The 21,846-nt window shown below is 40.9% G+C and overlaps 1 protein-coding gene across 10 annotated transcripts in view; it reads right to left on the bottom strand.

Annotated features, from left to right (window-relative positions):
• Window positions 1-5,751: 5,751 nt before the first annotated feature.
• Window positions 5,752-21,846, bottom strand: part of Tsga10 (testis specific 10) — a 106,905-nt gene continuing 90,810 nt past the window's right edge. For 7 of the 10 annotated variants that reach the window (XM_087564775.1, XM_087564771.1, XM_087564774.1 and 4 more), the window contains 4 exons: window positions 14,335-14,537; window positions 11,867-11,971; window positions 11,333-11,479; window positions 6,371-6,691 (listed from right to left, as the gene is read on the bottom strand). In XM_087564775.1, coding sequence (XP_087420901.1) covers window positions 6,667-6,691; window positions 11,333-11,479; window positions 11,867-11,971; window positions 14,335-14,537 — 480 coding nt within the window. In that variant the 3' untranslated portion in view covers window positions 6,371-6,666. 10 annotated transcript variants of the gene reach the window in all.

The following is a 21,846-nucleotide window of genomic DNA, read 5'->3' on the forward strand; positions in this document are numbered from 1 at the left end:
GTAGCTAACAAGGAAGGAAGAGGTTTCCTGGGATGGCAACTGGCCTCAAAAGTCAAGATCATGATTAGTGGCATTCTGGAGAGCAAGAACAGAGGATGCTGGGAAGAAATGGTCATGGCTGATCTTTACATCCACTGTGCCTGAACCCACTTATCTGGGTGGAGATATTAAGTGGGCACTTTGAGATGTGGTTTCAAGAGATTGATCAGGTCTGGAAACAGAAATACATCACCAGGATACAGATGACAACTAGAGCTGAGGAACGGGATGAGATCTCTGAGACAAATTACAAGGAAGGGGTGTCTAAAATAGATCCCCTATAAAAAGCTATCATTTAAGGGAGAGATGTAAGAGTGTGAGAGCTGCCAGAGAGACAGAACAGTCTGAAGCGAATGTGGTTCCCTTGAGAACTGTGCTCATCCTCTCCTGTTCACTGTTGTGGCAAGTGGTACATCCACAGGTGCCTGTGTCAGCAACTGGGAAACCAATGGCAAATACCATCTTCTCACCTTCCCCATGGTCATCACCTAATGTCTCTGTGGTCGGCTGCATGCCCCCATTCCCACTGTTTCAGTTTTAGGGATTGTAGCCTAGACCATCCCAATATCAAGTGATTCTTCAGAAATGCAAAATCTCAATATTATCAATAATAATCAGAAGTCTTCCTCAGCACCTTGCAATATCTCCAATGGCTTTCACACTCCTCAGTGTAGAAAATAAAACCCTTTATAGTCCATGTGTTCTTTAAGGTCCCAGTGCACTGACTCACGTGTACTGCCCCACCTTATGTGAACTTTCATCCAGTTTCCAGTCTGTCCTCACCTTGAGGCCATGCGAGCTGGTCTTTCTTCCCGTGACACAGCAACTCCTCTTGTCCATTCTACATGGCAGGCTGTGCATCCCTTGTTCTCAGGCCTGTCTAGCCCTCCTTAAGCCTGGAGGGTCTTTGCTGAACCTATGCTTCTATTATTCCCTACTTGTACGTATTTCTGAGACTTGTCTGTGAGTTCACAAAGGGCAAACTGTGCCTTTTATCTGTGTGCCTCAGGTGATCAGAACTCAGTAACCATTCAGCAGATATTAATGATTTCGTAGGTACGCAGTATTTTTTAAGCAAGGAGAGATCAGAACTTTCTGTGGATCAGAGTGTTTGTGAACAGCTACTACCCTCGTCAGGCTAGTTTATCTCTATACAGTAAATACGTGGGCTCTAAACTCAATCATCACGCTAACAATGGGAATCTGGTCAGGAGCTATGAGTGTGGAGGTGTGAGGAACCAGGGCAGCTAAGAGGTCAGGCTCTGGTAGCTGAACATTGAGAAATACTGGGAGGAAGTGGGGACTCTGTCTCTTGACTCCACTGAGGGCATCATTATCACCACCATCCAATTCTTTCTTCTTCTACCTTGCTCTCTAGTGCTGGCTTGCATCCGGATCATCTTCTCAGAAACAGACTGACCAAACTGAATGTCTTACTTCTTTAATAGTTTTTTGAGGGCATTAACTTTTAAAGAGTCACCTTTTTGTTGGCTTATACAAACCCGTAACCGAAGGATGTATACCATGCTTCCTACAAGTGGCTGCTTAGTCTGTAATCTGTTACTTTGATAGAATACCACAGTTTGGGTAACTTACAAAGGAAAGAAATTTAGTCTGGAGCCTAAAACATCTAGTATAGAGATGCTGTCCACTGGTGTGTGCTTTCTGCCCTATTATAACACAGTGGAGTGCATCGTGTGGTAGGAACAAGAATGTGTATGGTCAGCTCTCTCTTCTGGGAAAGCTGATAATTTCACCAAGAAGGAACATCCCTCATGAACCCACCTAATGCTAACTGCCTCCCAGACACTCTTCCACCAACTACATCCACATATGAATTTGAGGACTAAGTGTGTAGCACTTCAAACCAAGGAAATAATTTCCATTGAATTCTTGAGGATCAGCAAATGTCTACACAACAATGAAAAAATGCTTGAATATCTTAATTTAAAACCAATTCTACATATAAGTGTGTATGTAACACACACACACACACACACACACACATGATGATGGTTGTAGACACTGCACACAACACAAAAATTTCTACTGGTGAATAGTCAGTGTCCAAGGATAAAAGTTGAAAGCAGTTCCAAAGTGTATTACATAGTCTTGGCAAGTACATTTCCCGTCGGTTTGGGTGCACATGAAGATTACATCTATAAACAACCTTACAGGTGCCACAGGGTCCACAAAGGTGTAATGACACTAGATGCTCAATTAGGCTGTGTGACCTGTCTCTAGTATTTACTCTCCTCTCAGGACAGAGCCAGGTTTGTTTAGAGAGCATTGTTTATACAAGAACAAAGCAACTTCTGCTCACTCACCATGATCCTGAGGTTACTACTACAGTACACAGAAGTACACAATTCATTGCAGTCGTAGAGACTGGAGAGGACTTTTTATTGTAATGGAAAAGCACGCCGTGGTTGAGACTGCATACTGTTTTCTCAGAGGACCAGAAGGTATCACATAGAACTGGAACTGTAGTTGGTGGCTCCCAGCCACCTGTATTCCAACTCTATGGGACATGATGCCTTCTCCTGGACTCTGCAGTCACCTGCCCTCAACACATGTATATACCACACATATACACATAATTTAAAAAGTAAAAAGTTAACTCCAGGTCTGATTTCTGCATTCACCAGGCTACATGTGGTACACATACATAAGTGCAGGCAAAACACTCATGAATATAGAACAAAACAGATTTTAAGAAATAAAATAACAGATCTTTTAAAAAATCCAAAATTTTAAAAATTCATGGGAAACAACAAAATAAAACTACTAATGTTGCAAAAATTAATATAATTTGGAACACTGGCAACATATACTACAGCAGATGTCATGTAAGACAGGCAGAATATGTATTATAAATCTATTATAATCTATTAATTATGTTTGTAAAATTCACAAGAATTGGTTAGAGTCTCTAAAATTGAGTTATAATGTTCATTTCTGCCTTAGTTACATTGCTGGTGCACTAGGCCAATTAATATTGTAGTATTTTTCTGTGGAGGTGTCTAGGTTGCTATATAAAATGAAGATTAGGAATTACTGACTAGGACAATAAGCAAATAATATCTTTCTTCCAATCTTCATCGGATGGCCGTCTGTAGTCGGAGAAGGCAGGGTTACTGCACGCTGGCACTCTCTCTCCCTACCACAGATTTTATTTTTAGATTCAACCAAGAAATCACATTAGTGGTAATAAAAACTTACCTAAAGCATCTTGTGTGATTTGTGTCTAATAGAAGAGGTCACGCTACCACACATGCATACTTGACTATCTCTGGCTGCATTGTCATCGTGGGATTGGATGTGTTCCTTCTTCTGTGAATTCTAACCCAGTGAGGTACACCTAAGACAAGTGCTCTGCTGCTGTGGTGACAACCACACTCTGGTTCTACAGTCTTGTCATTTCAGGAGACTTTTGTAAGTTATAATACACCTATAGAGTGCTTTCCCTCAAGAGTAAACAAAAAAATTCATTTTTAATTCAAGAATGAATTGCCAAGAAGGCGGTGGGCGAGTTCACGCTGACCCATGGACTCAGACTGTCAGTGGTAAACTTTGAACGCTGTTCATTTAAAGGACGTGGATTATGTGAGGCTGGACATGTGGAGATCACCTCTTCAGACAAGCTGCTTTGGGAGCTATTTAACATAAACGCCTTCTGATAAAACATGCTGCTTTTCCAATTCAATTTGGAAATTACATAAAATTTAAAGATAATTGGTCTCAGGGGCAAAGGAGTAACACATGCAGGGGCTGAGAAGGTAGGTCAATTACCCAGGGGTTTTTATGTGCTTGTGGTGTGCTTTTCACATCTTGAGACCCAGATATGGCAAAGGTTTAAAACGTTCCTCTCTGATAGTTTGCGATTTGTCTTGTGGCACTCGGTGACCTTTGGTTTGCTGTGAGTACTGATACACAGTGGGCTGCAGACAGGTGGGCCGTGAGGACTCTTGCTTTGACTGGCAGCTCTTATCCGACCTTGCTGTGCTAAGAGAGTCTCTTCAAATTAGTTACAAATGTTTCTGATCCTGTAAGGAATGTAGCTTTGAGCACAGCATTAGGGAAGCCAGGGAGACTCTATTAAAGTCAGGACCAGATTTTCCAGGGAGACACACCTGGGACAGGAAGGAAGAGCAGACACCCATACGGACTCTGAAAGCATCGATTCTCATGGTTGGAGTAACATTTTAGTTAGTTTCAACCTCTGTGTTATGTAGTTGGCACTGTCTGAAAAACAGTGGACTTGTTATGTATTCCGATTGTTAAATTTTAATAAAGGGATATTCTGTGGTTTTAAAAGCTGCAGGTGGAACCTGGGCCTTTGGAAAAGCAAGGCAAACTCTACCATGGAGCCACACCCAACCTCTAATAATTTTATTATAATCACAAAACCTAACAGGCATTCCCTTTGAAACGCTGTCTTATGAACATCAGCACAGATTCTCATGCTCATACTTTACTTCTGAAAGAAAACTGGATGAGGGTTCATAGTAACTCAAGACCAAAAAAACCCCAAGGGTACCTAGAACTTTAAAATGGACTTGTTATAGAACGGTGCTTTTTGAGGTAGGTTCTATGTAGCTCCAATTAGCCTAGAAGCCACTAGCTAGCACTGTAGTACTGGTCTTAAACTTTCAGCAATCCTCCTGCCTCTGCCTCCAAATCCTAGGATTAAAGGTGTGCACAGCTCAAAAGGTATTTTGCCCTGTGAGTTAACAACACTCTTTATCAAGGCTTGTTTCAGCAGGAGTTGATATTTTGTATTGAACATAACATTTCTGAGCTTAGAGACCTTTTCAGGAGATTCGTTGCTGCTGTGTCCAGGAAAGAATACGTTTGGTGTTCTGTGTTTGCAGCCAGGCTTGACGACATCAGCAGGCTACTACATACTCATATCAAGCATCAAGAATCCCATTTCAAACAAATATTCTTGACTATTATCTTAATGAAGAGAGTGCCTTCAAAGTTTCTACATAGAACACAGGCAAGGCTCTTCTTGCCTCTAGGTAACAGTGGTCCCTTTGTACATAACAAAGAATTTTCCTTTGAAACAGTTTGTAACTTGGCACAAGCCAAGTACAACTTTAATCAAGTACGAGGATACTTTCTTTTTTTTTTTTTGTTTTGTTTTTTTTTTTTTTTTTGGCGCTGAGGACCGAACCCAGGGCCTTGTGCTTGCTAGGCAAGCGCTCTACCACTGAGCTAAATCCCCAACCCACGAGGATACTTTCTTACACACTTTATTCCCATGCCCTCTCCTAAACCTGCATATAATCTGGCATGTGTGTACCATCGGTAACATTCCGCTCTTGTTGGCTTTCTAGGTGAACAGATTAGTATTAGCACTGTGATCCAAGGTCACTGGATCACCTAGTAGAGGTTAATTCTGCAGTATGTAAATCAGTATGTTCTGTGATATGAGCAAGAGAAGTTACTTTGCACATTAGTTTTAAAGCATTTATGAACAGGTGATCTTTTAGCCAGTCTGTAATGATTGTCTAAAACAGGATGAATAAAGGTTTGAAATGCCAATCTAAAGTGAGTATATGACATGAATTTGTTATAAAGTATCAGAATACTAATGATTATGTTCTGATGACATAAGATCTCAAGAGGCTGCTACCCTTGTCCCTACTGCCATATCGAATAATGACTAGATACAATGAGAAATGGGCCATCATATAATACTATTAATGACAGGGCTTGCTTTTTTATTAAAATGTAAGAATACAAATAACTTATATCAGTAAAATACAGTAGCATTCAGGCTCTAATATCAACAGTAAATCGGCCTACGGACACAAAAAACGTAAGAGATGCAGGTGAGGCAAAGGAAACATCTTGTCACTCTAGATTACAGACAGCTGCCACAGGCAAAAATAAAATAAAATAAAATAAATAAAATGGCAATTAAGTTCATTGTGGTACTCGAATGTTTTGAAGAAAACTTATTGAGAATACATATTTTTAAAAAATCTTACATTCGGATAGATAGACCATCACCTACCTTTCTAACAACAGTAAGAGCAAATGCTATTGTGAAAATGCTTGGCGCCTGGGCTGCGAGCTGCAACAGCGTGCACCAGAGCGTGGCATGCTCGTACTTTGAAGGCAGACTGTGGCATGGGAACTATGGCAGGTTGGTTCCAAAATGTGACTCTGGGTCCCAGGCCAGTGCTGCTGGGCTGTGCCCATCTTGGCCCAGCTTCCCGAGCCATGAGAATATACATCACAAAGAAAAAAAATGTAACCAACCAGTCATTTGAGATAGCAAGGAAGGAAAGGAAATCAGTTTTGTAAAAACACTTTTCCCTCTTTTTTAAGCTTCTTTATTTACTCCGGACAGTTAACAAAACAGTGCTCAGTAGTGAAGTAAGCAGATTTTACACTCACTATCACTGTGTGGATAGAAAGAACCATATGCATTTCGTTTGCATACATCAATCATCCCAGATTTCTGTGGTAGGGCACTGGAGAACAGACTCAGAGGCACAAAGTTAATAAATACATTTAACCCTGTCAAGCATTCAAAAGATAAATGCAATCACATAGCAAAAAATCCATTTGTATCTTTGACCTTCCCAAGGCTGTGGAGAATCTTTTCACATGTCAGAAATCTCTATAGCAAAGATTCCTATAATAGAAAAAACAAAACAAATCAGATTAAGGTTTTAAATTAAATGACGTTAGCATGTGTAAAAGGAATGGATTATGTGTTACTGTAGCAGTTCTTGGGTTTTATTCCCTCAACTTCTGGGAAGGGAAGTGACATAGTGAACGTGTTCATAAAATATGGTATGTTCACACCATAGAGTACTAATTCAACTTCCTAAGAATGAAATACTGAGACGTGCAGTTTGCATAGTTGTCATGGGCATTACGCCCAATGGAAAAAGTCAGTCTCAAAGGTTGTGCTGTGTGCACAGGCTCCTCAAAGGGATGGAATTATAGTGTGGAGAAGTCAGTTGACCATCTGGTAGATACACAGGAGGTATGGATCCTAACGCTAAGGGGATGGGTGCCACAAGGGAGGATTTTCTTTTACACTTGATGTTTTTAATTAATAATGGGCATTTGCATACATATGTTATTTACATTTTTCTATTGTATCCCTGCCGCAGTGCCTCTCCCACCGTCCCCATCTGCAGGTCCTGTTATCCCATAACAGCTGCCCCTTCTGCTTTCGCTCACCCTTCCTTCAGACCTTCTCCTAAGTAAGTTCTCTGCTGCAGATGGGACAATTCAGTATCCAGTTATTAGTAAGTGATGAATACCAAGACTGCGCATGTGTGAACATGTGTGGACACTGAATACATGTAAAAAGCTAGGAAAATATGAATAAAGTCTGTGCACTGAGTTACATCAGTACTGACTTCCTGTTTTGCAAGGAATTGATGCTGTGGGAACTGGAAAAGATCTATGAAATTCTCTGCCCTGTTTTCACTTCTGCCTCTAAGGCAGTAGCCATTAAAAACATTTATGGTCCATCCATTCATCTGATGAATTCTTTTTTTTCGGAGCTGAGGACCGAACCCAGGGCCTTGTGCTTGCTAAGCAAGCGCTCTACCATTGAGCTAAATCCCCAACCCCTCATCTGATGAATTTTAAATGTTGCTCAGCAGCTAAAGGAGACTGCAAGACTCTGTCCAAGACTTGAAATCTATTATGTTGAGACTAAGTCAGTGCCAGAGGCTGTATGCTGTGTGAGAGCAATTCTTTCACAACCTGGTAGAGAGGAAACTAGAGGCAGAGGAAACAGAACTGAAGGTGGGTCCTCTGGCAGAGCTGCAAGCACTCCTAATTACATACTCATCTCTCCAGCCTCGGGGGTAACAGTTTAGTTGACAGTGAATGATGAAGTTTAAAAGTAACACATAAAATACAAACCTTTCTATAACAAAAGAAAACCAATCAAATGGAGAAATACCGGAAACAACATAGTGCAAACAGCAAACAAGATATTGTGAGCGAGTGAAGCCAAATGGAACAGTTACAGCAACTGTGCAACATGTTTTATCTCTATTAAAGTTTTTAACCTTAGTAAAAAATTAAATGGCATATAAAGCAAAACTCAAAACAATACTTCATAAAAGAGACAAAGCGAGACAGAGAGATCCAGAAAGAGCTAAGGGTATTTGCCAGGAGAATGGAGACAGTAAGAGCGGATCAGCAACTTGGACACACAGTATCAGGCACCAGACCAAACAAAGAATATAAATGTTTCAGAGAAGAACACTTCATAAAAGTTACACACAACAAGGAAGGATGGCAATTCAGAGTGTCCAGGCAGCAAAAGACAGCAAACCATATGGGAAATAATCTCTATGAGAGAGACAAATGCTGGTGCTTCGACAAGCACCACAAGTAGAGAGGAGACAGAAAATCAATGACCTGTGCAGCAGGCTGGACTTGGGACTGACTTCCCAGCAGTGAGATGCTGTACCTGTGCAAAAGAAAAAGGGAGCGCATCTTCCAAGTTCAGTTCAGTTCAGTTTGATTCAATAGCCGGACCTAGAAGGTGATTGATTAACAGCAACTAGGTATTCAGGAGTGAGGCTAAGTTCCAAGGTGATCCTGTTGTCAAGAAAATGAAGGCTGGGTAGATGGGTCCATCGGTAGAGTGCTTGTCTTGTAATCATTGAGACTCATGGTGGTTCTTGCTTGTAACCCCAGCACTGGAGACAAAGTGATGGGGAGCCTAGGGGTGACTAGATAGCCAGCCTAGACTAGCTGGAGAGATCCTGTCTCAAAACAAAGAAAAATAGTGGACAGTACCTGAGGAACAACAGCCAAGGTTGGCCTCTGGCCTCTGTATATATTTACACAAGCATTCATGCACCTACCCCTCACAGAAAGAAGACTATTCTTTGAAACTTTGGTCCAGAAGCAAGTGAAGGAAACCACGGCTTCTAAAGAAAGCAAGTTCCTGCCATGAAGTGCTAGCTCCTGGAGACTGCTGGTGCTCAACGTCTCTCATTAATGTCTTATTAGAATTTGATAGATTAAAATCCCTAGTATTTGATGCTTCTGAAATTTCTGACTTTTGAAATTATGTTTTGTTTAGCGCAGCATGTAGACTAATATTAGATCTCAATAGTTTTTATTCCAAACACGTGTTAATATATGCAAACATACTTACTAATTCTAAACTTTTACCTCTAGATCCTTTCTTCTCAGCATTTACAACCTTGCCATCTTTGAGAACAATCCCTATGTCCCTGTTTCTATGTTCAGGGCTCCTTTTATTTCACCACTCTTGACATCACTGCAGACCTCTAAGAGAGTTGGTGTTAGTGGTCACTATTCTATTTTTGAAAATAAACAGGATTCTGTGCCCTGAAACATAGGAGGATGGAGAAATTAAGACATTCAGGAGACTTTAAAATTCTATTCACAAGAGAAGACAGGCCAAGTAGACAGAAGGTAATCAGATCTGCTTAAAAGATGTGCATAAGCCACACAGTCAGTGCGTTGTAGATGTACTACTACGCTGCAGACAGAAACATGCTGCGCAGGTGCACACATTTGTGAAGACTGGTCCTGTGGAAGGTGTGTGACCACAGAGCTCAGGAGACAGAGGTGGTAAAGATAGCATTTCCTAGTCATGATGTGAACACAGCAGAGAAAAAACCAAAACTGAATACACCCATCCAACTAGAAATGCTAAGATCTCCCATCAACTCATTGACAAAAGTGAAAAAACAGAAATCAGAGTCTCACAAACAGGGTGACAGAAAAGCAAGACATTTCAGAACACATTCAAAGATCATTCAAAGCAGCAACAATGAAAATGGAGAGCTCTAAACCTCCAGCAGTTAAACAAAGAACAGCAGTAAGTTATTCATTTCCAATCCCAAAAGGTAGGAGAAAGCTCCAACAAAGTAAAAAATAGCAAAGGAAGAAAATGATAAAAAGAATAAAAATTAATAATAGAGAAAATAGATCAAAAGTAGTAGATTAAAATTCTGGGGTGTGTGAGGCTAGAGACAATTCAGTGGTTAATACGAGCCAGGTGTTCTTCTAGCTGACTGGGTTTCATTCCTCATGGTGGGTCACAGCCTTCTGTATCTCCAGTTCCAGGGAACCAGATGCCCCCTTCTGGCCTTTGCAGGTACCAGACATACATGCATGCAAAATACCCTTCCATATATATGCATGCACACACACGCTCGCACATACACACACACACATGTGCATATATATGTGTGTGTGCGCGTGCGTGCATGTATATGGATATATACATTATAAAGTGGGGGTGTTTTTAGTATTTAATGTTTTAGTATTTTTAGACTATTACAGAAAACACATTATGCCCACAACGAGTTATCATACAGGTATTAGTGGATCATGGGTGAATACAAGAAAAAATTTAAGTCATTCATGAACTCGATATTTGGTTAATGCTCTCAGGAAAAATAGGATTCAAGGACAGGAATGACGGCCTGCAAACAGATTCTGATCTTTTCCATCATTCTATTTCCTGAACTGATGGTGTTGGAAACGTCCAGAGGCTGTTCAGACATGCTGTGGGCTGAGTGAGTCAGGAGTGGGGATGGGTGTTGTTGGTGTTGAGCCTCTGTCCTCGTGGTGACAAACACAACATGAGGAAAGACAAGATGGATGCCCACCCATGGACGGGGTTGGGGGTGGAGTGTGAGGGATGGGAGGGGAGAGGGAGAGAGAAAGTAGTGATAGGGGAAATATGCAGTAGTGTGGGTACATGAGACACTTCTTTACACAATAAACAAATGGGACAAAATGGTAACAATAGTAAATTGAATGCAAGGTATTTTCATTTTTATACATTTAGTTCATACATGTTTTTGAATTATTCCCAAATAAAACTTTCAAACATTTGTGAAATGTAACAACCAAGTCTGCAATGAAAGTAAATAGTAAATACTTTCCTGGTGCATATGTCTTCTATGGTGCAACAGCAACTAACCCACACTTGTAATAGCTATCCAGGAGAAGAAGTAAAAAGAATTCCGACTTTGACCACACAGCATGCAGGGGACGGCCCAGGTCAGCCGAGTACCATGAGGCCTTAGCTTTCACTTCAAGGATTACAAAGGAGAGGAGGAACGGAACACTTACAGCACAGAACTGGGTAACCCTGGGATCCATTTCATATTCATATGAAACACACTTATAGACAAAAACCCTTTAGTTTTGGTGTCACCATGTCTTATTAACCAGGTTTAAGTATCAGTTTCCTGGCTTCCTCACACCTCACTGGGAACACCGCTACACTCCAGGTCCTGGGCACACTTACTCTTCCAATGATCGGTCGAGGCCTCGGTCAGGAGATCGATGGTGAGCTCGCTCTGGTGAGTGACACTTTGTATTTGGCTTCATTGAACCCAAATGATAAGCATTGCTTGAGTAATTCTGGCGGCGAAGTTCTTGGACAGCCCTTTCCCTAATAGTAATTAAAAATAAAAATAATAATAATAATAATAATAATAATAATAATAATAATGCTTTAAATTTTACATTCAGTGGTATTATTAAACCTGTCATAAAACTGTAGCTCACCTCAAACTTTAAAATCTACCCACTATGAAATAATAAACTCCTGACTGAGCCAACAGACTCTTATAACAGCAGCATTCTGGAGGCTGAGGCAGGAGGATCAGCAGTTTGAAGCTAGCCTGGGCTAGAATGAGACCTTGCCTCAAATAGGAAAACAAAAAGCAAAAACACAAATAAGACACACATGTACACACACCAGGAGCCCCTAAAATAAGCCAACTGTTAGCTAAGAAGCAACATATTTAGGCTGAGTATTATACAGAGGTTAACTCACCTTTCAAATCGTTCTGTCCCTAGTTGTCTTTTTGTAATGTCCAAATCTGCTTCTAACTGTGTTACAACGTTTCTGAACTGTGCCACATCTCTACTCTGGATGGCCCTGTGCAAAAGATCAGAGTGAGAGTTGATTAAACTCAAAATATGCCTGCAACCCCAAGAATACATTAAGTATAGTAAGTAAGCCATATTGCCAATGGCATCTTAGCTGGATCCAAATACATTGTGGGTTTTGCAGGTTATTTCATGAGTGTGTGGTATGTGTGATGTGTGTATATGTATGTGTGGTGTGTATGTATGTGTTGTTGTGTGTGGTATGTTGTGTGTGTGGTATATGTGTTGTGTGTATGTGTTGTATGTGTTGTGTGTGCGTTGTATGTATTTGTGTGGTGTGTAGTATGTGTATTGTGTGTGTTGTGTGTATGTATGTGGTCTGTGTGTGGGAGGTATGTATGGTGTGGTTGTGTATGTGGTTTGGTGTGTGTGTGTATGATGTGTATTATGTGTTGTGCGTGTGTTGTATGTGTTGTGTGTAGTGTGTGAGTGTGTGTGTGTATGTATGCGGTCTGTATGTGTGGTCTGTGTGTGGGGCTGTGTGTATGTAGTGTGGTGGGTGTATGTGTATGTGTGTATATATGTGTTGTGTGTGTTGTGTGTAGTGTGTGAGTGTGTGTGTGTATGTATGCAATCTGTATGTGTGGTCTGTGTGTGGGGCTGTGTGTATGTAGTGTGGTGGGTGTATGTGTATTTGTGTATATATGTGTTATGTAAATGTTGTGTGTGTTGTGTGGGGGTGTGTGTATGTGGTGTGTATGTGTGTATGTGTATATGTGTGTGTGTGGGGTGTGGTATGTGTATGTGTGTGTATGTATGTGTGTGTGTGTGGTGTGGTGCATGTATGTGTGTGTATGTGTGTGTATGTGTGTGTGTACGTGTGTGTATGTGTGTGGTGTGGTGCATGTATGTGTGTGTATGTGTGATGTGCGTGTGTGTATGTGTGTATGTATATGTGTGTGTGTGGTGTGGTGTGTGGGTGTGGTGTGTGTATGTGAGTTTGTGTTTGTGTGTGGTGTGGTGTGTGCACACTGAACTTGCTACTTGCTACTGTCTGTGTATATGCACATGTGGGGTGGGAAAGGCCAGAGGCTGAGTTGGGCCTTTTGCTCATTCACTCTCCACTGTATTTTTAAGAGGGTCACACACACACACACACACACACACACACACACACACACACACACACACCACATCCATCTGGTATGCTGTCTGGCCAGTGTCAGGGATCTGTCTGTTTGCAGTGTAGTTGCTGCTGCTGCTCCCCAGTTTATATGGATGCTAGCAGGAGAGCCAAACTCAGATCCTTATTTTTGCATAGCTGGCACCTTACTGACTGAGGTAGTCCTTGGTCACGCACACACTTTTTGGGGCAGATTTACTGGTGTGTGTTAGATATATTCAGTGCACACACTTAATTACTTGAAAGGCCTCAGCCATCCCAGTCATGTTCAATCAAACCTTGTCCCAGTTCTGTACCCACAAACGGGGCAGCATTATCTATCACCAGTCTATATATTCACTTGTGCAAATGTTCTTCACAAATGTGCTGTTTAGAAAGTTCCCACATAGGCTAGCTCTGAGTTGCAGTGCTCAGCAGCAGTCTGACACTGAGGACAGCTCATGGTGGGAGTTTTCCTCTTTATTAAGGTGTGTCTCCCCTGGGCAGTCTGAGAAAGGGACCCTGAGGGACCTGCTGAGATTCACAACAGCCTCTGACTGGAACTGACAGAACAGCTCAGTTACAGCCAGGAGGAGCCAAGGGACTGTCAAGGAATGAACTGTGGCTTGGGGTCCTTGGTGGCTGAGTGCTGAGAAAGCACTTACCATGATGGCCCAGGTACCAGGCTCAGGTGTGAGGAAAACAGGGTGACAAGCCTTACAGGTGACCCAGAGGAACAGAGGCTGAGGACCCATTAGTGACCAATTTCATAAACTTTCACTACCCAGACACTGGGATATCAAACTAAGGGTGTTTGAATTAAAGGCTGGTATAACTGAGGGTTTAAAAAACACATACTAAGATAAAAACACACACTAAGATAAAAATTCTGAGGGATTCCTCAGTGTCTGTGGGCTCATTTCCTCTGGGCACACACAGGGAACTGTGATGTGACAAATGGGGGGACAGACAGCAATACTAGACGGCCATAAACACAAGAGTCCTTGTGGTTTCATGGTGCTTGCTTTACATTTCTTCATGGCAATATTTTATATCAGACCACTATGTTCAAAACAATCAGCAGAGATCATTGCATTTAAAAATCTTAGATTAGAAAAACTAGACTATGGCATTGAATCTTGGGCAAATCACAATATTCCCATTTCTCAGCCTAATTAATGGCAAACTGGGTTCCAACCTCTAGATCCCAGCTTTAACATTCTCCTAAATGACACTGCGGGCCGGCTCACATTTTGTTCTCGGCCAGGCAGAGGTGCTCCTTCAGCAGCTGGATCTCAGACTCCTTCTCCTGCAGAGCTATCTGAGACTGGTACTCTTTGTCTCGGTTGGCCACCAGCAGGGCCTCAAGATTCTGCATGGAGATCCTCTCGTTTGTCATCTGACTCCGGAGCAGTTCTATTTCAGAGCGTGCTGAATCCAGCTCGTTCTCCATCTGTGTGAAGGAAGACAGCCATGCTTATTCCTGTCCGCTCACTCAGCTGACACATTATCAGGGTTCTGTGGTGTACCCTGAGCCATTGTTTCTTGTTAACAATGGCACACACAAGGAACATGTGTTGCCACTTTCCCCTCAGGCTTTATCAGAAAATCCACTATTTAAACATTCTGTCAGTCCCAATTGCAAACACTTTCCATTTCCAGTTTTGGTACTTTCTCTTGTAGCTTTGTAAAACTGACAAGATGGTGCTTGTGACTCCAGCATCATCCCAAACTGGATGTGTTAGGACTAAGTGCCTTATGACATATCACTGTACTGTAGTGGCCAGGAGTATGAAGGATAGACGTACCATCCACTCTCTAACATAAACCTCGGAAAGACTTGCCCTTTGGAAAGGTATTCTGAGCTCAAAGTGTGCTCAATAAGCTGACTATTTCTTCAAAAGAATTATCAGTTAAAAGATTGATTTCTTGTGTAATATGTAAAACTTTATATGCACTTTAAAGCTAATAAAGAGACAAGAATAAAAATGACATTACTAGGGGAGGGGCAGATACCTCAGTAAACAGAAAGAACTTTCTAAGTTACATAATGAACTTGCATAAACTGAGGAAAACTAAAAGTAATACTATGCTCAGAAAAAAATTTAAAAATACAGTTAAATAGCAAACACACTGGGGAGAAAACCTGTGATCTAGTTTTTTTTTCTGTTGTGATAAACACCAGGACCAAAAGCAACCTGGAGAGGCTTCCTTTGGCTGACATTTCCAGGTGACAGTCTGTTACTGAGGGAAGTCAAAGCAGAAACCATGAAGGAATGGTGCTGACCAGCTCCCTCCTGCTCATGCTCAGCCAAGCTTTCTGATTTAGTCCAGGACCACGTGCCTAGGAGTGTCGCCACCCACAGTGGACTGGCCACTCTTGCATCAGTACTTAACAAAGACAACCTCTCACAGGTAAGGACAATCTGATGAAGGCAGTTCTTCACTTGAAGTGCCCTCTTCCCAGGTGACTCCAGGTTGTTCCAAGGTTACAATAAAAATTAACCAGAATGCCTGGGTCGTAAGTTTCAGAGGGAAACAAAGAACCCATCTGGGCTATTTAGGTGATATTTTGGACTAGGAATCTGTGCAAGTGAAACCTAGGACAATGGCTGCTGACGATCTGGGGCTGAAGAATATCTGTGAGTAATAACAGATCAGCATCATCAAGGTGGCATCTCCTGAGAAGAGAACTGTATTTCCTCAGTCAGCAAATAGAAGCTAGTCTAAGGAGACCAAGGAAACAGCTCAAGATGGCAGGTGAACTTGGCAATGTGTAAGAGTCCTCACATGGTACTGGCTTTGAAGGCGCAGAAGAGAGTCATGGAGAAAAGATGGAGCTGGGCAGTGTGGCGGAGTTCGAGTTTCCCTGAGGAGAAGTTAAAAGAGGCCATTGGTAGGTGAAGACCCCAGGTTTGCAGGGGCCATAAAGAGAAATGGAGGTTTGGAACAGTGTGTTAGCATTGGAGTCTGTGGTGGACAATGTCAAATGTGTGGTAGAGCCATCCTGAGCCTTGGAAACAACTCTCTGGTTGAAGGTGGCCAAGCTAGAGACATAGCCTGTCCAAGCCTTACAGAGGCAAGGCAATTATGTATAAGTCCTGAACGCTGGGCTACTGGGTTTTATTTATGTTGATTTGGGGCTTTTAATTTAGTCTCATTATTCCTATGTTCTGATTCCTCTCTCTGGAGTAAGAAGTATTTAACATGTTATTTTTTTTAACTTTATAGGAGTCTGTATACAAGATACTTTGGATCCTTAAAAAAGAACTTAGGCTTTAAAACTACTGAAAACTGGGGTTGGGGATTTAGCTCAGCGGTAGAGCGCTTGCCTAGCGAGCGCAAGGCCCTGAGTTCAGTCCCCAGCTCCGAAAAACAGAAAAAAGAAAAAAAAAAAACTACTGAAAACTTTAAAGATCGTGGGACCTCTAAAAATTGGATGTGTTTTGTCTTGTATTACTAATATTAACATGCAAAAGAAGGAGACAAACTGAAGACAAAGCAAGGAAAGGTTGCCATTAAATATGCATGTCAAATAAACATGTCTGTGCTTAGGTTGACAAGGGATGGATTGTGCTGGTTAGTTTTTATTGCCAAGTTGACCTAACATAGGGAATTCTACCCAATTGGGAAGAAGAAACTTCAATAGAAAACTTGTCTCAATCAGATTGATCTATGACCAATCACACTGACTGATGTTTGATAGGGAAGGGTCCATCCCTACGTAGGCAGCACCATCCCAAGGTAGGTGGGTCTTACTGTATTAGAAAGTTAGCTGTAAGGATGGAGAGATGGCTCAGCAGTTAAGAGCAGGGGCTTCTCTTCCAGAGGACATGAGTTTGATTCCCATCACCCACATGGCAGCTCACAACTGTCTGTAACTCCAGTTCTAGGGTGTCTAACACCTTCTTCTGGCCTCCACAGGCATCAGGCAAGAAAGTGGTACACAGACAGATAGGTTGGCAAAACACCTGTCTGAGTTAATGCTTTGTGAAGAGATACCATGACAAGGCAATTTATAAAGGAAAGCATCTATTTTTGGAGACCTGCTTGTAGCGTCAGAGGATTCGCTTATGATCATTATGGTGGGGAGCATGATGGCAGGAAGGAAGGCCTGGTGCTAGATCAGATGACGAGAGCGTACTCTTATTCGCACCACAGAGCACAGGAGACTAGGTCTGGTGTGGCCTTTCGAAACCTCAAAGTGACGCATCTTCTTCAATAAGGCCACACCTCCTAATCCTTCCTAAACAGTCCATCAACTAGGAACCAAATATTCAAACATTGAGGTGTATGGGGGGCCAAACTCATTCAAACTATGACAGAGCGTAGACACACAAAATAAGAACAATTTAAAAAGATACTGAAAGAAAGAAAGCTAGCTGAGAATGAGCAGAAAACAACCATCCAGTAAGCAGTTCCTCCACGGTTGGTTTCTGGTCTAGGGACCTGTCTTGAGTTCCTTTCCTGACGTCCTCCCATGATGGATTGTGACTTGGAAGCATAGGAAGAATATCCCCTTTCTTCCCCTAAATTGCTTTTGGTCACAGCAGCAAAGCAAATTAGGACACCCTGCTAGTAATCAAACAAATACAAAAAACAAAAAACAAAAGCAAACAAACAAAATGAGGAGCTATTTCTAGTCCAGAGTTTCTTATCCTGACACCCTATTTACCATGAGAATCACACTTTAATTTGAATGACTCTGCTTATGGAGCTGCCTGACCTCTATTCACCAGACGCCAGTAACATTCCCCACTCTAGTCATAACAGTCCAAAACTGTATCTAGACATTACTAAGTGTTTCTCAGTTGAACTTAAAGCCAACAAGACACTGTTCTTGTCTGTCAACTGACTTAGTCAGTTTATGTTCACATCACAAAAATGACAAGGATGGTCTCCTATATTATGCTAGCAGGACTATGAAATAAAACTGCAATTTCTTTGGCAGCAGCTTTATTGGGGTATAATTAATATGCCATACTACTCATGCAAATGAAGTGCCCAAGTCAATAACTTCTAACATATTAGTATTACCAAATATTAGTCACTGCCAAATTCAGTAAGAGATTATTTTATTCTTAAAAAAAAAACCACCCACAAAAACTCAAAAGTATAGTTACACTAGTTGACATGCCGATGTGGATGAAGCCCCACCCCTAGGTGAAGAGATGTGGCTCCTACAGAAGCGAATCAGTCCTCTCCAAGGGACAAACCCACTGATAGGTTATCCTACTGCAGATGTTCATCCCTGTGTGTATATGCACATCAGCAACACTGAACAAGCCCGCACATTACGTGTGTGTGTGTATATATGCATATACGTGTTAATTAAAGAATAAGGTCATCAATTTGAGGGAGTGGGAGGAACATAAGAAGAGTTGGAGGGATGAAAGAAAAGGGGAAATGATGTAAAACTATTTGTACATGAAATTTCCCCAAATTAATAAAAAATATATTGGGAAAACTGGAGAGATGGCCCAATGGTATAGAACAGTTGTTATTCCTATAGAGGACCTGGGTTCAACTCCCAGAACCCACATGGTGGCTCACAACCACACATGACTCCAGTTTCAGTAAATATGACACCCCCTTTTGATCTCTGCAAGCACCAGACATGCACATAATATACATGCAGGAGAAAACATTCATACGCACAAAATAAACCCACGATTCTTAATGATATATTTTAAAAATAAAAACAAATGAATAACTAAACAATCTGCACATCTACTGTGTCTCCATAGTTTACTCTACTGCACCTCCATGGTTTACTCTACTGCACCTCCATGGTTCATCAAACTGTGGATGTCTTTCCATTCATTCAGTTGATAATTTCTTTTAACAATAATGTGTTACTTGTAAAGTGAAACTTTTATACTTCAATATATTTCTTCCTAAGCTGGAAGATGGCTTAGAAAGTGAGCACCTGCATATAAGCCTAGAGCCCTGAGTTTAATCTAACACCTACTCGTGTAAAAGAAGAAGGAGAGAACTGACTCAACACTGTTGTGTTCTCATCCCTACATGCATGCCATGGCATACCTGCCCACATACATGTGCCATATATATATATATATATATATATATATATATATGCACATAGTAATAAATAAAATTTAAAAATTATTTCTAAGAACTATGTACTTTTCTGATGCTGCCTTTTTATGCTATTCAAGTTCATGGAACTGTTTTTATTGTCGTTTCCATTTGATAATTGCTCATAGGTGGAAGTAAGAATTATACTGAATTTTTTGACACATTGGGCTAGTGTTCTACGATTTCATGGTTGTATTAGTTCTAGTAAGTTTTTAGCAGTTTCCTTTCTGTATAAAAGACCATGTGACCTCAGAGACAGTTTTGTACCTTTTTCTATTTGAATGTCTGTTGTCCCTCTTTCTTGCCTTGTTACTCTGGCTAGACCCTCCACTAGATAGATGTTCAGCAAAATGCTGTGCTAGGCATGTATGTCACTGTCAGGGAAACGCCAGCTATCCACAATCAAGTATAGTGGTCACTGTAGGTTTTTCATAGGTGCTTTTTATACAAATGAAAATATTTCCTATATTCCCAGGTTATAGCTATTCTTTCTTACTTAAAAGTATTGGATTTTGTCAAATTCTTTTTCTTTATCTATTTGAGAAAATCAGTTTTGTTTTTGACTATTCAATATGTATTACATTGATTGGTTTCAAGTACAAACCAATCCCCTACATTCATGGGATAAGTCCCATTTGATTAGTGTATAAATTCGTTTTATAGACTGTTAGATTTAGAAAGAAAAGAGGAATATGTGCATGCCAAAAATGTATGTTGTGCATGTTCACATGTGTATAGATAGAGGTCATAGGTCAACTTAGGTCTCTTTTACAATTGCTTTTCTACCTTACTTTTTGTAGACAGGGTCCCTCACTGAACCTGGAGCTCACTGATTGGCTAGAATAGCTGCTCAGTGAGCTCCAGGCATCCACTTGTCTGCACTACTGTAGGACTTCTACAGGCCCCTCCAGGCACCCAGATTTTACATGCGTCTTGGGATCCAAATGTAGGTCCTTAGCATTAATCTTACATTCCTGGCCTGCAAGCATTTTACATAGCATAATGTCTTCCCAGCTCTGTATTGGTTTTGTAGTTATCACATTAAGAGTTCTTAAAGAAATTATAGTCATAAGAACTACTGGTCTTTAGTTTTCTTTTCTTGTGATGACTATGTAAGTAAATATAAACTGTAAGTTGGAAATACAAGGGGACATCCTGAATCATAAAAAGTCATCTATGAAAAGTCTACAACAACCACTATACTTAAGGATGAACACCTGAATGCTTTTCTGAATTGACACAGAAACACTTCACATGCCATTTCAGTCCAATATTTGAGTAGGGGCTCCAGCCAGGGATGGGCATCATATTGGTGTCCTGGAATGTGTTAAGACATATTTTCTCTTATTTGGAGGAGTAAAGTATTTTTGTATTACAGTATCCTTCAACATTCAAGGGAATTCACAACTAAAGCAATCTAGATCTCAATTTGCTTTCTGGAAGTTTTCCAATTACTGTTTGAAGGTCTATTATCTGTTTGGAGGTTTATCCAGGTTTGCTGCTTTTCCCTAAGCCAGTTTCAGCATTAGAAAGCCAACAAAGCATGAGAATATAGACAAGTAACAGGAGACATGCAGATGGTGAACAATGTCACAAAGAAAAGATCAACTTTGCAATCCAGTAGTCCATGCATATTTAAATCACCCTGATACAGTGCTGTATGCACAGAAGATTGCTAAAGCCCTATAATTCAGTTGACAACAGGTTTGAACAAGGATGCAGAGAACTAGATCACTCATTCATCATACATAGACAGGAAAAATGACAAATACTTAGGCAAACTGCATGGAACTTTTCTGAAAAAGTAAACCACATAATTAACATACCACCAAGAAGTAGCATTTGTGAGCATTTGCACAGAAATGAAGACTTTACAACCAAGTCACATGGTGAAAACCTGTCTCAAAAAGCAAATAAAAAAGAACAGAAACTGCTCACAGATGTTTATAGTAACTTTATTTTCAAAAATTCCAAACTGAAAACACCCAGATGATCTGCAGTGGGAGAATGGCTAAGCTGTTATACCAACGGCACAGAACATTCCTCCACAGAAATGGAGGAGCTATGACAGACACAGCAGCCTGAGTGAGTCACAGTGTGACTTCATATATATTAGCATTTTAAAATTACTTTTAGTTGGCATAGAGTATTTCATTATATCTGTAAATACGTAGTATGCATTGCTGTTGTTTACACCCCTACGGCCTTCTTTGTCCTTCCCACACTCTTGCTGGTTCTTGAAGTGACACAATTACAGAAGTGGGGAACAGGCTAATGGCTGACAGAGGTTAAGGAGCATGTGGATAGGCTGTAGTAGAGAACTATGTAAATCTGCAAAAGGCAAATGTGATAGATTCTACAGTGGAAAGTCTCCTGTTTGCCTGGATCAAAGTTAATAGTACAATTATATCAGACTATAGTTTCGAAAGCTGCAATCACTAAGGGAAACTAAGTAACAAGTACTCTTCATATAATTTATTAAATCAGATGCAAATCTATAACCTTAAAAACCACAAGTTGTCTTAGTTACTTTTTGTTGCTGTGATAAGATACAAGGCATCTTATAGAAGGAACTGTTATTGCTTTCAGTTCCAGAGGGTGAGTCCATCACTATCAAGGCAGGGAGCATGGCAGTGGGAAGAGCTGCGAGCTTACATCCTTAT

Source organism: Rattus norvegicus, chromosome 9 (assembly GCF_021556685.1).
Source record: "Rattus norvegicus strain SHRSP/BbbUtx chromosome 9, alternate assembly SHRSP_T2T, whole genome shotgun sequence".
NCBI classification, from domain to species: domain Eukaryota; kingdom Metazoa; phylum Chordata; class Mammalia; order Rodentia; family Muridae; genus Rattus; species Rattus norvegicus.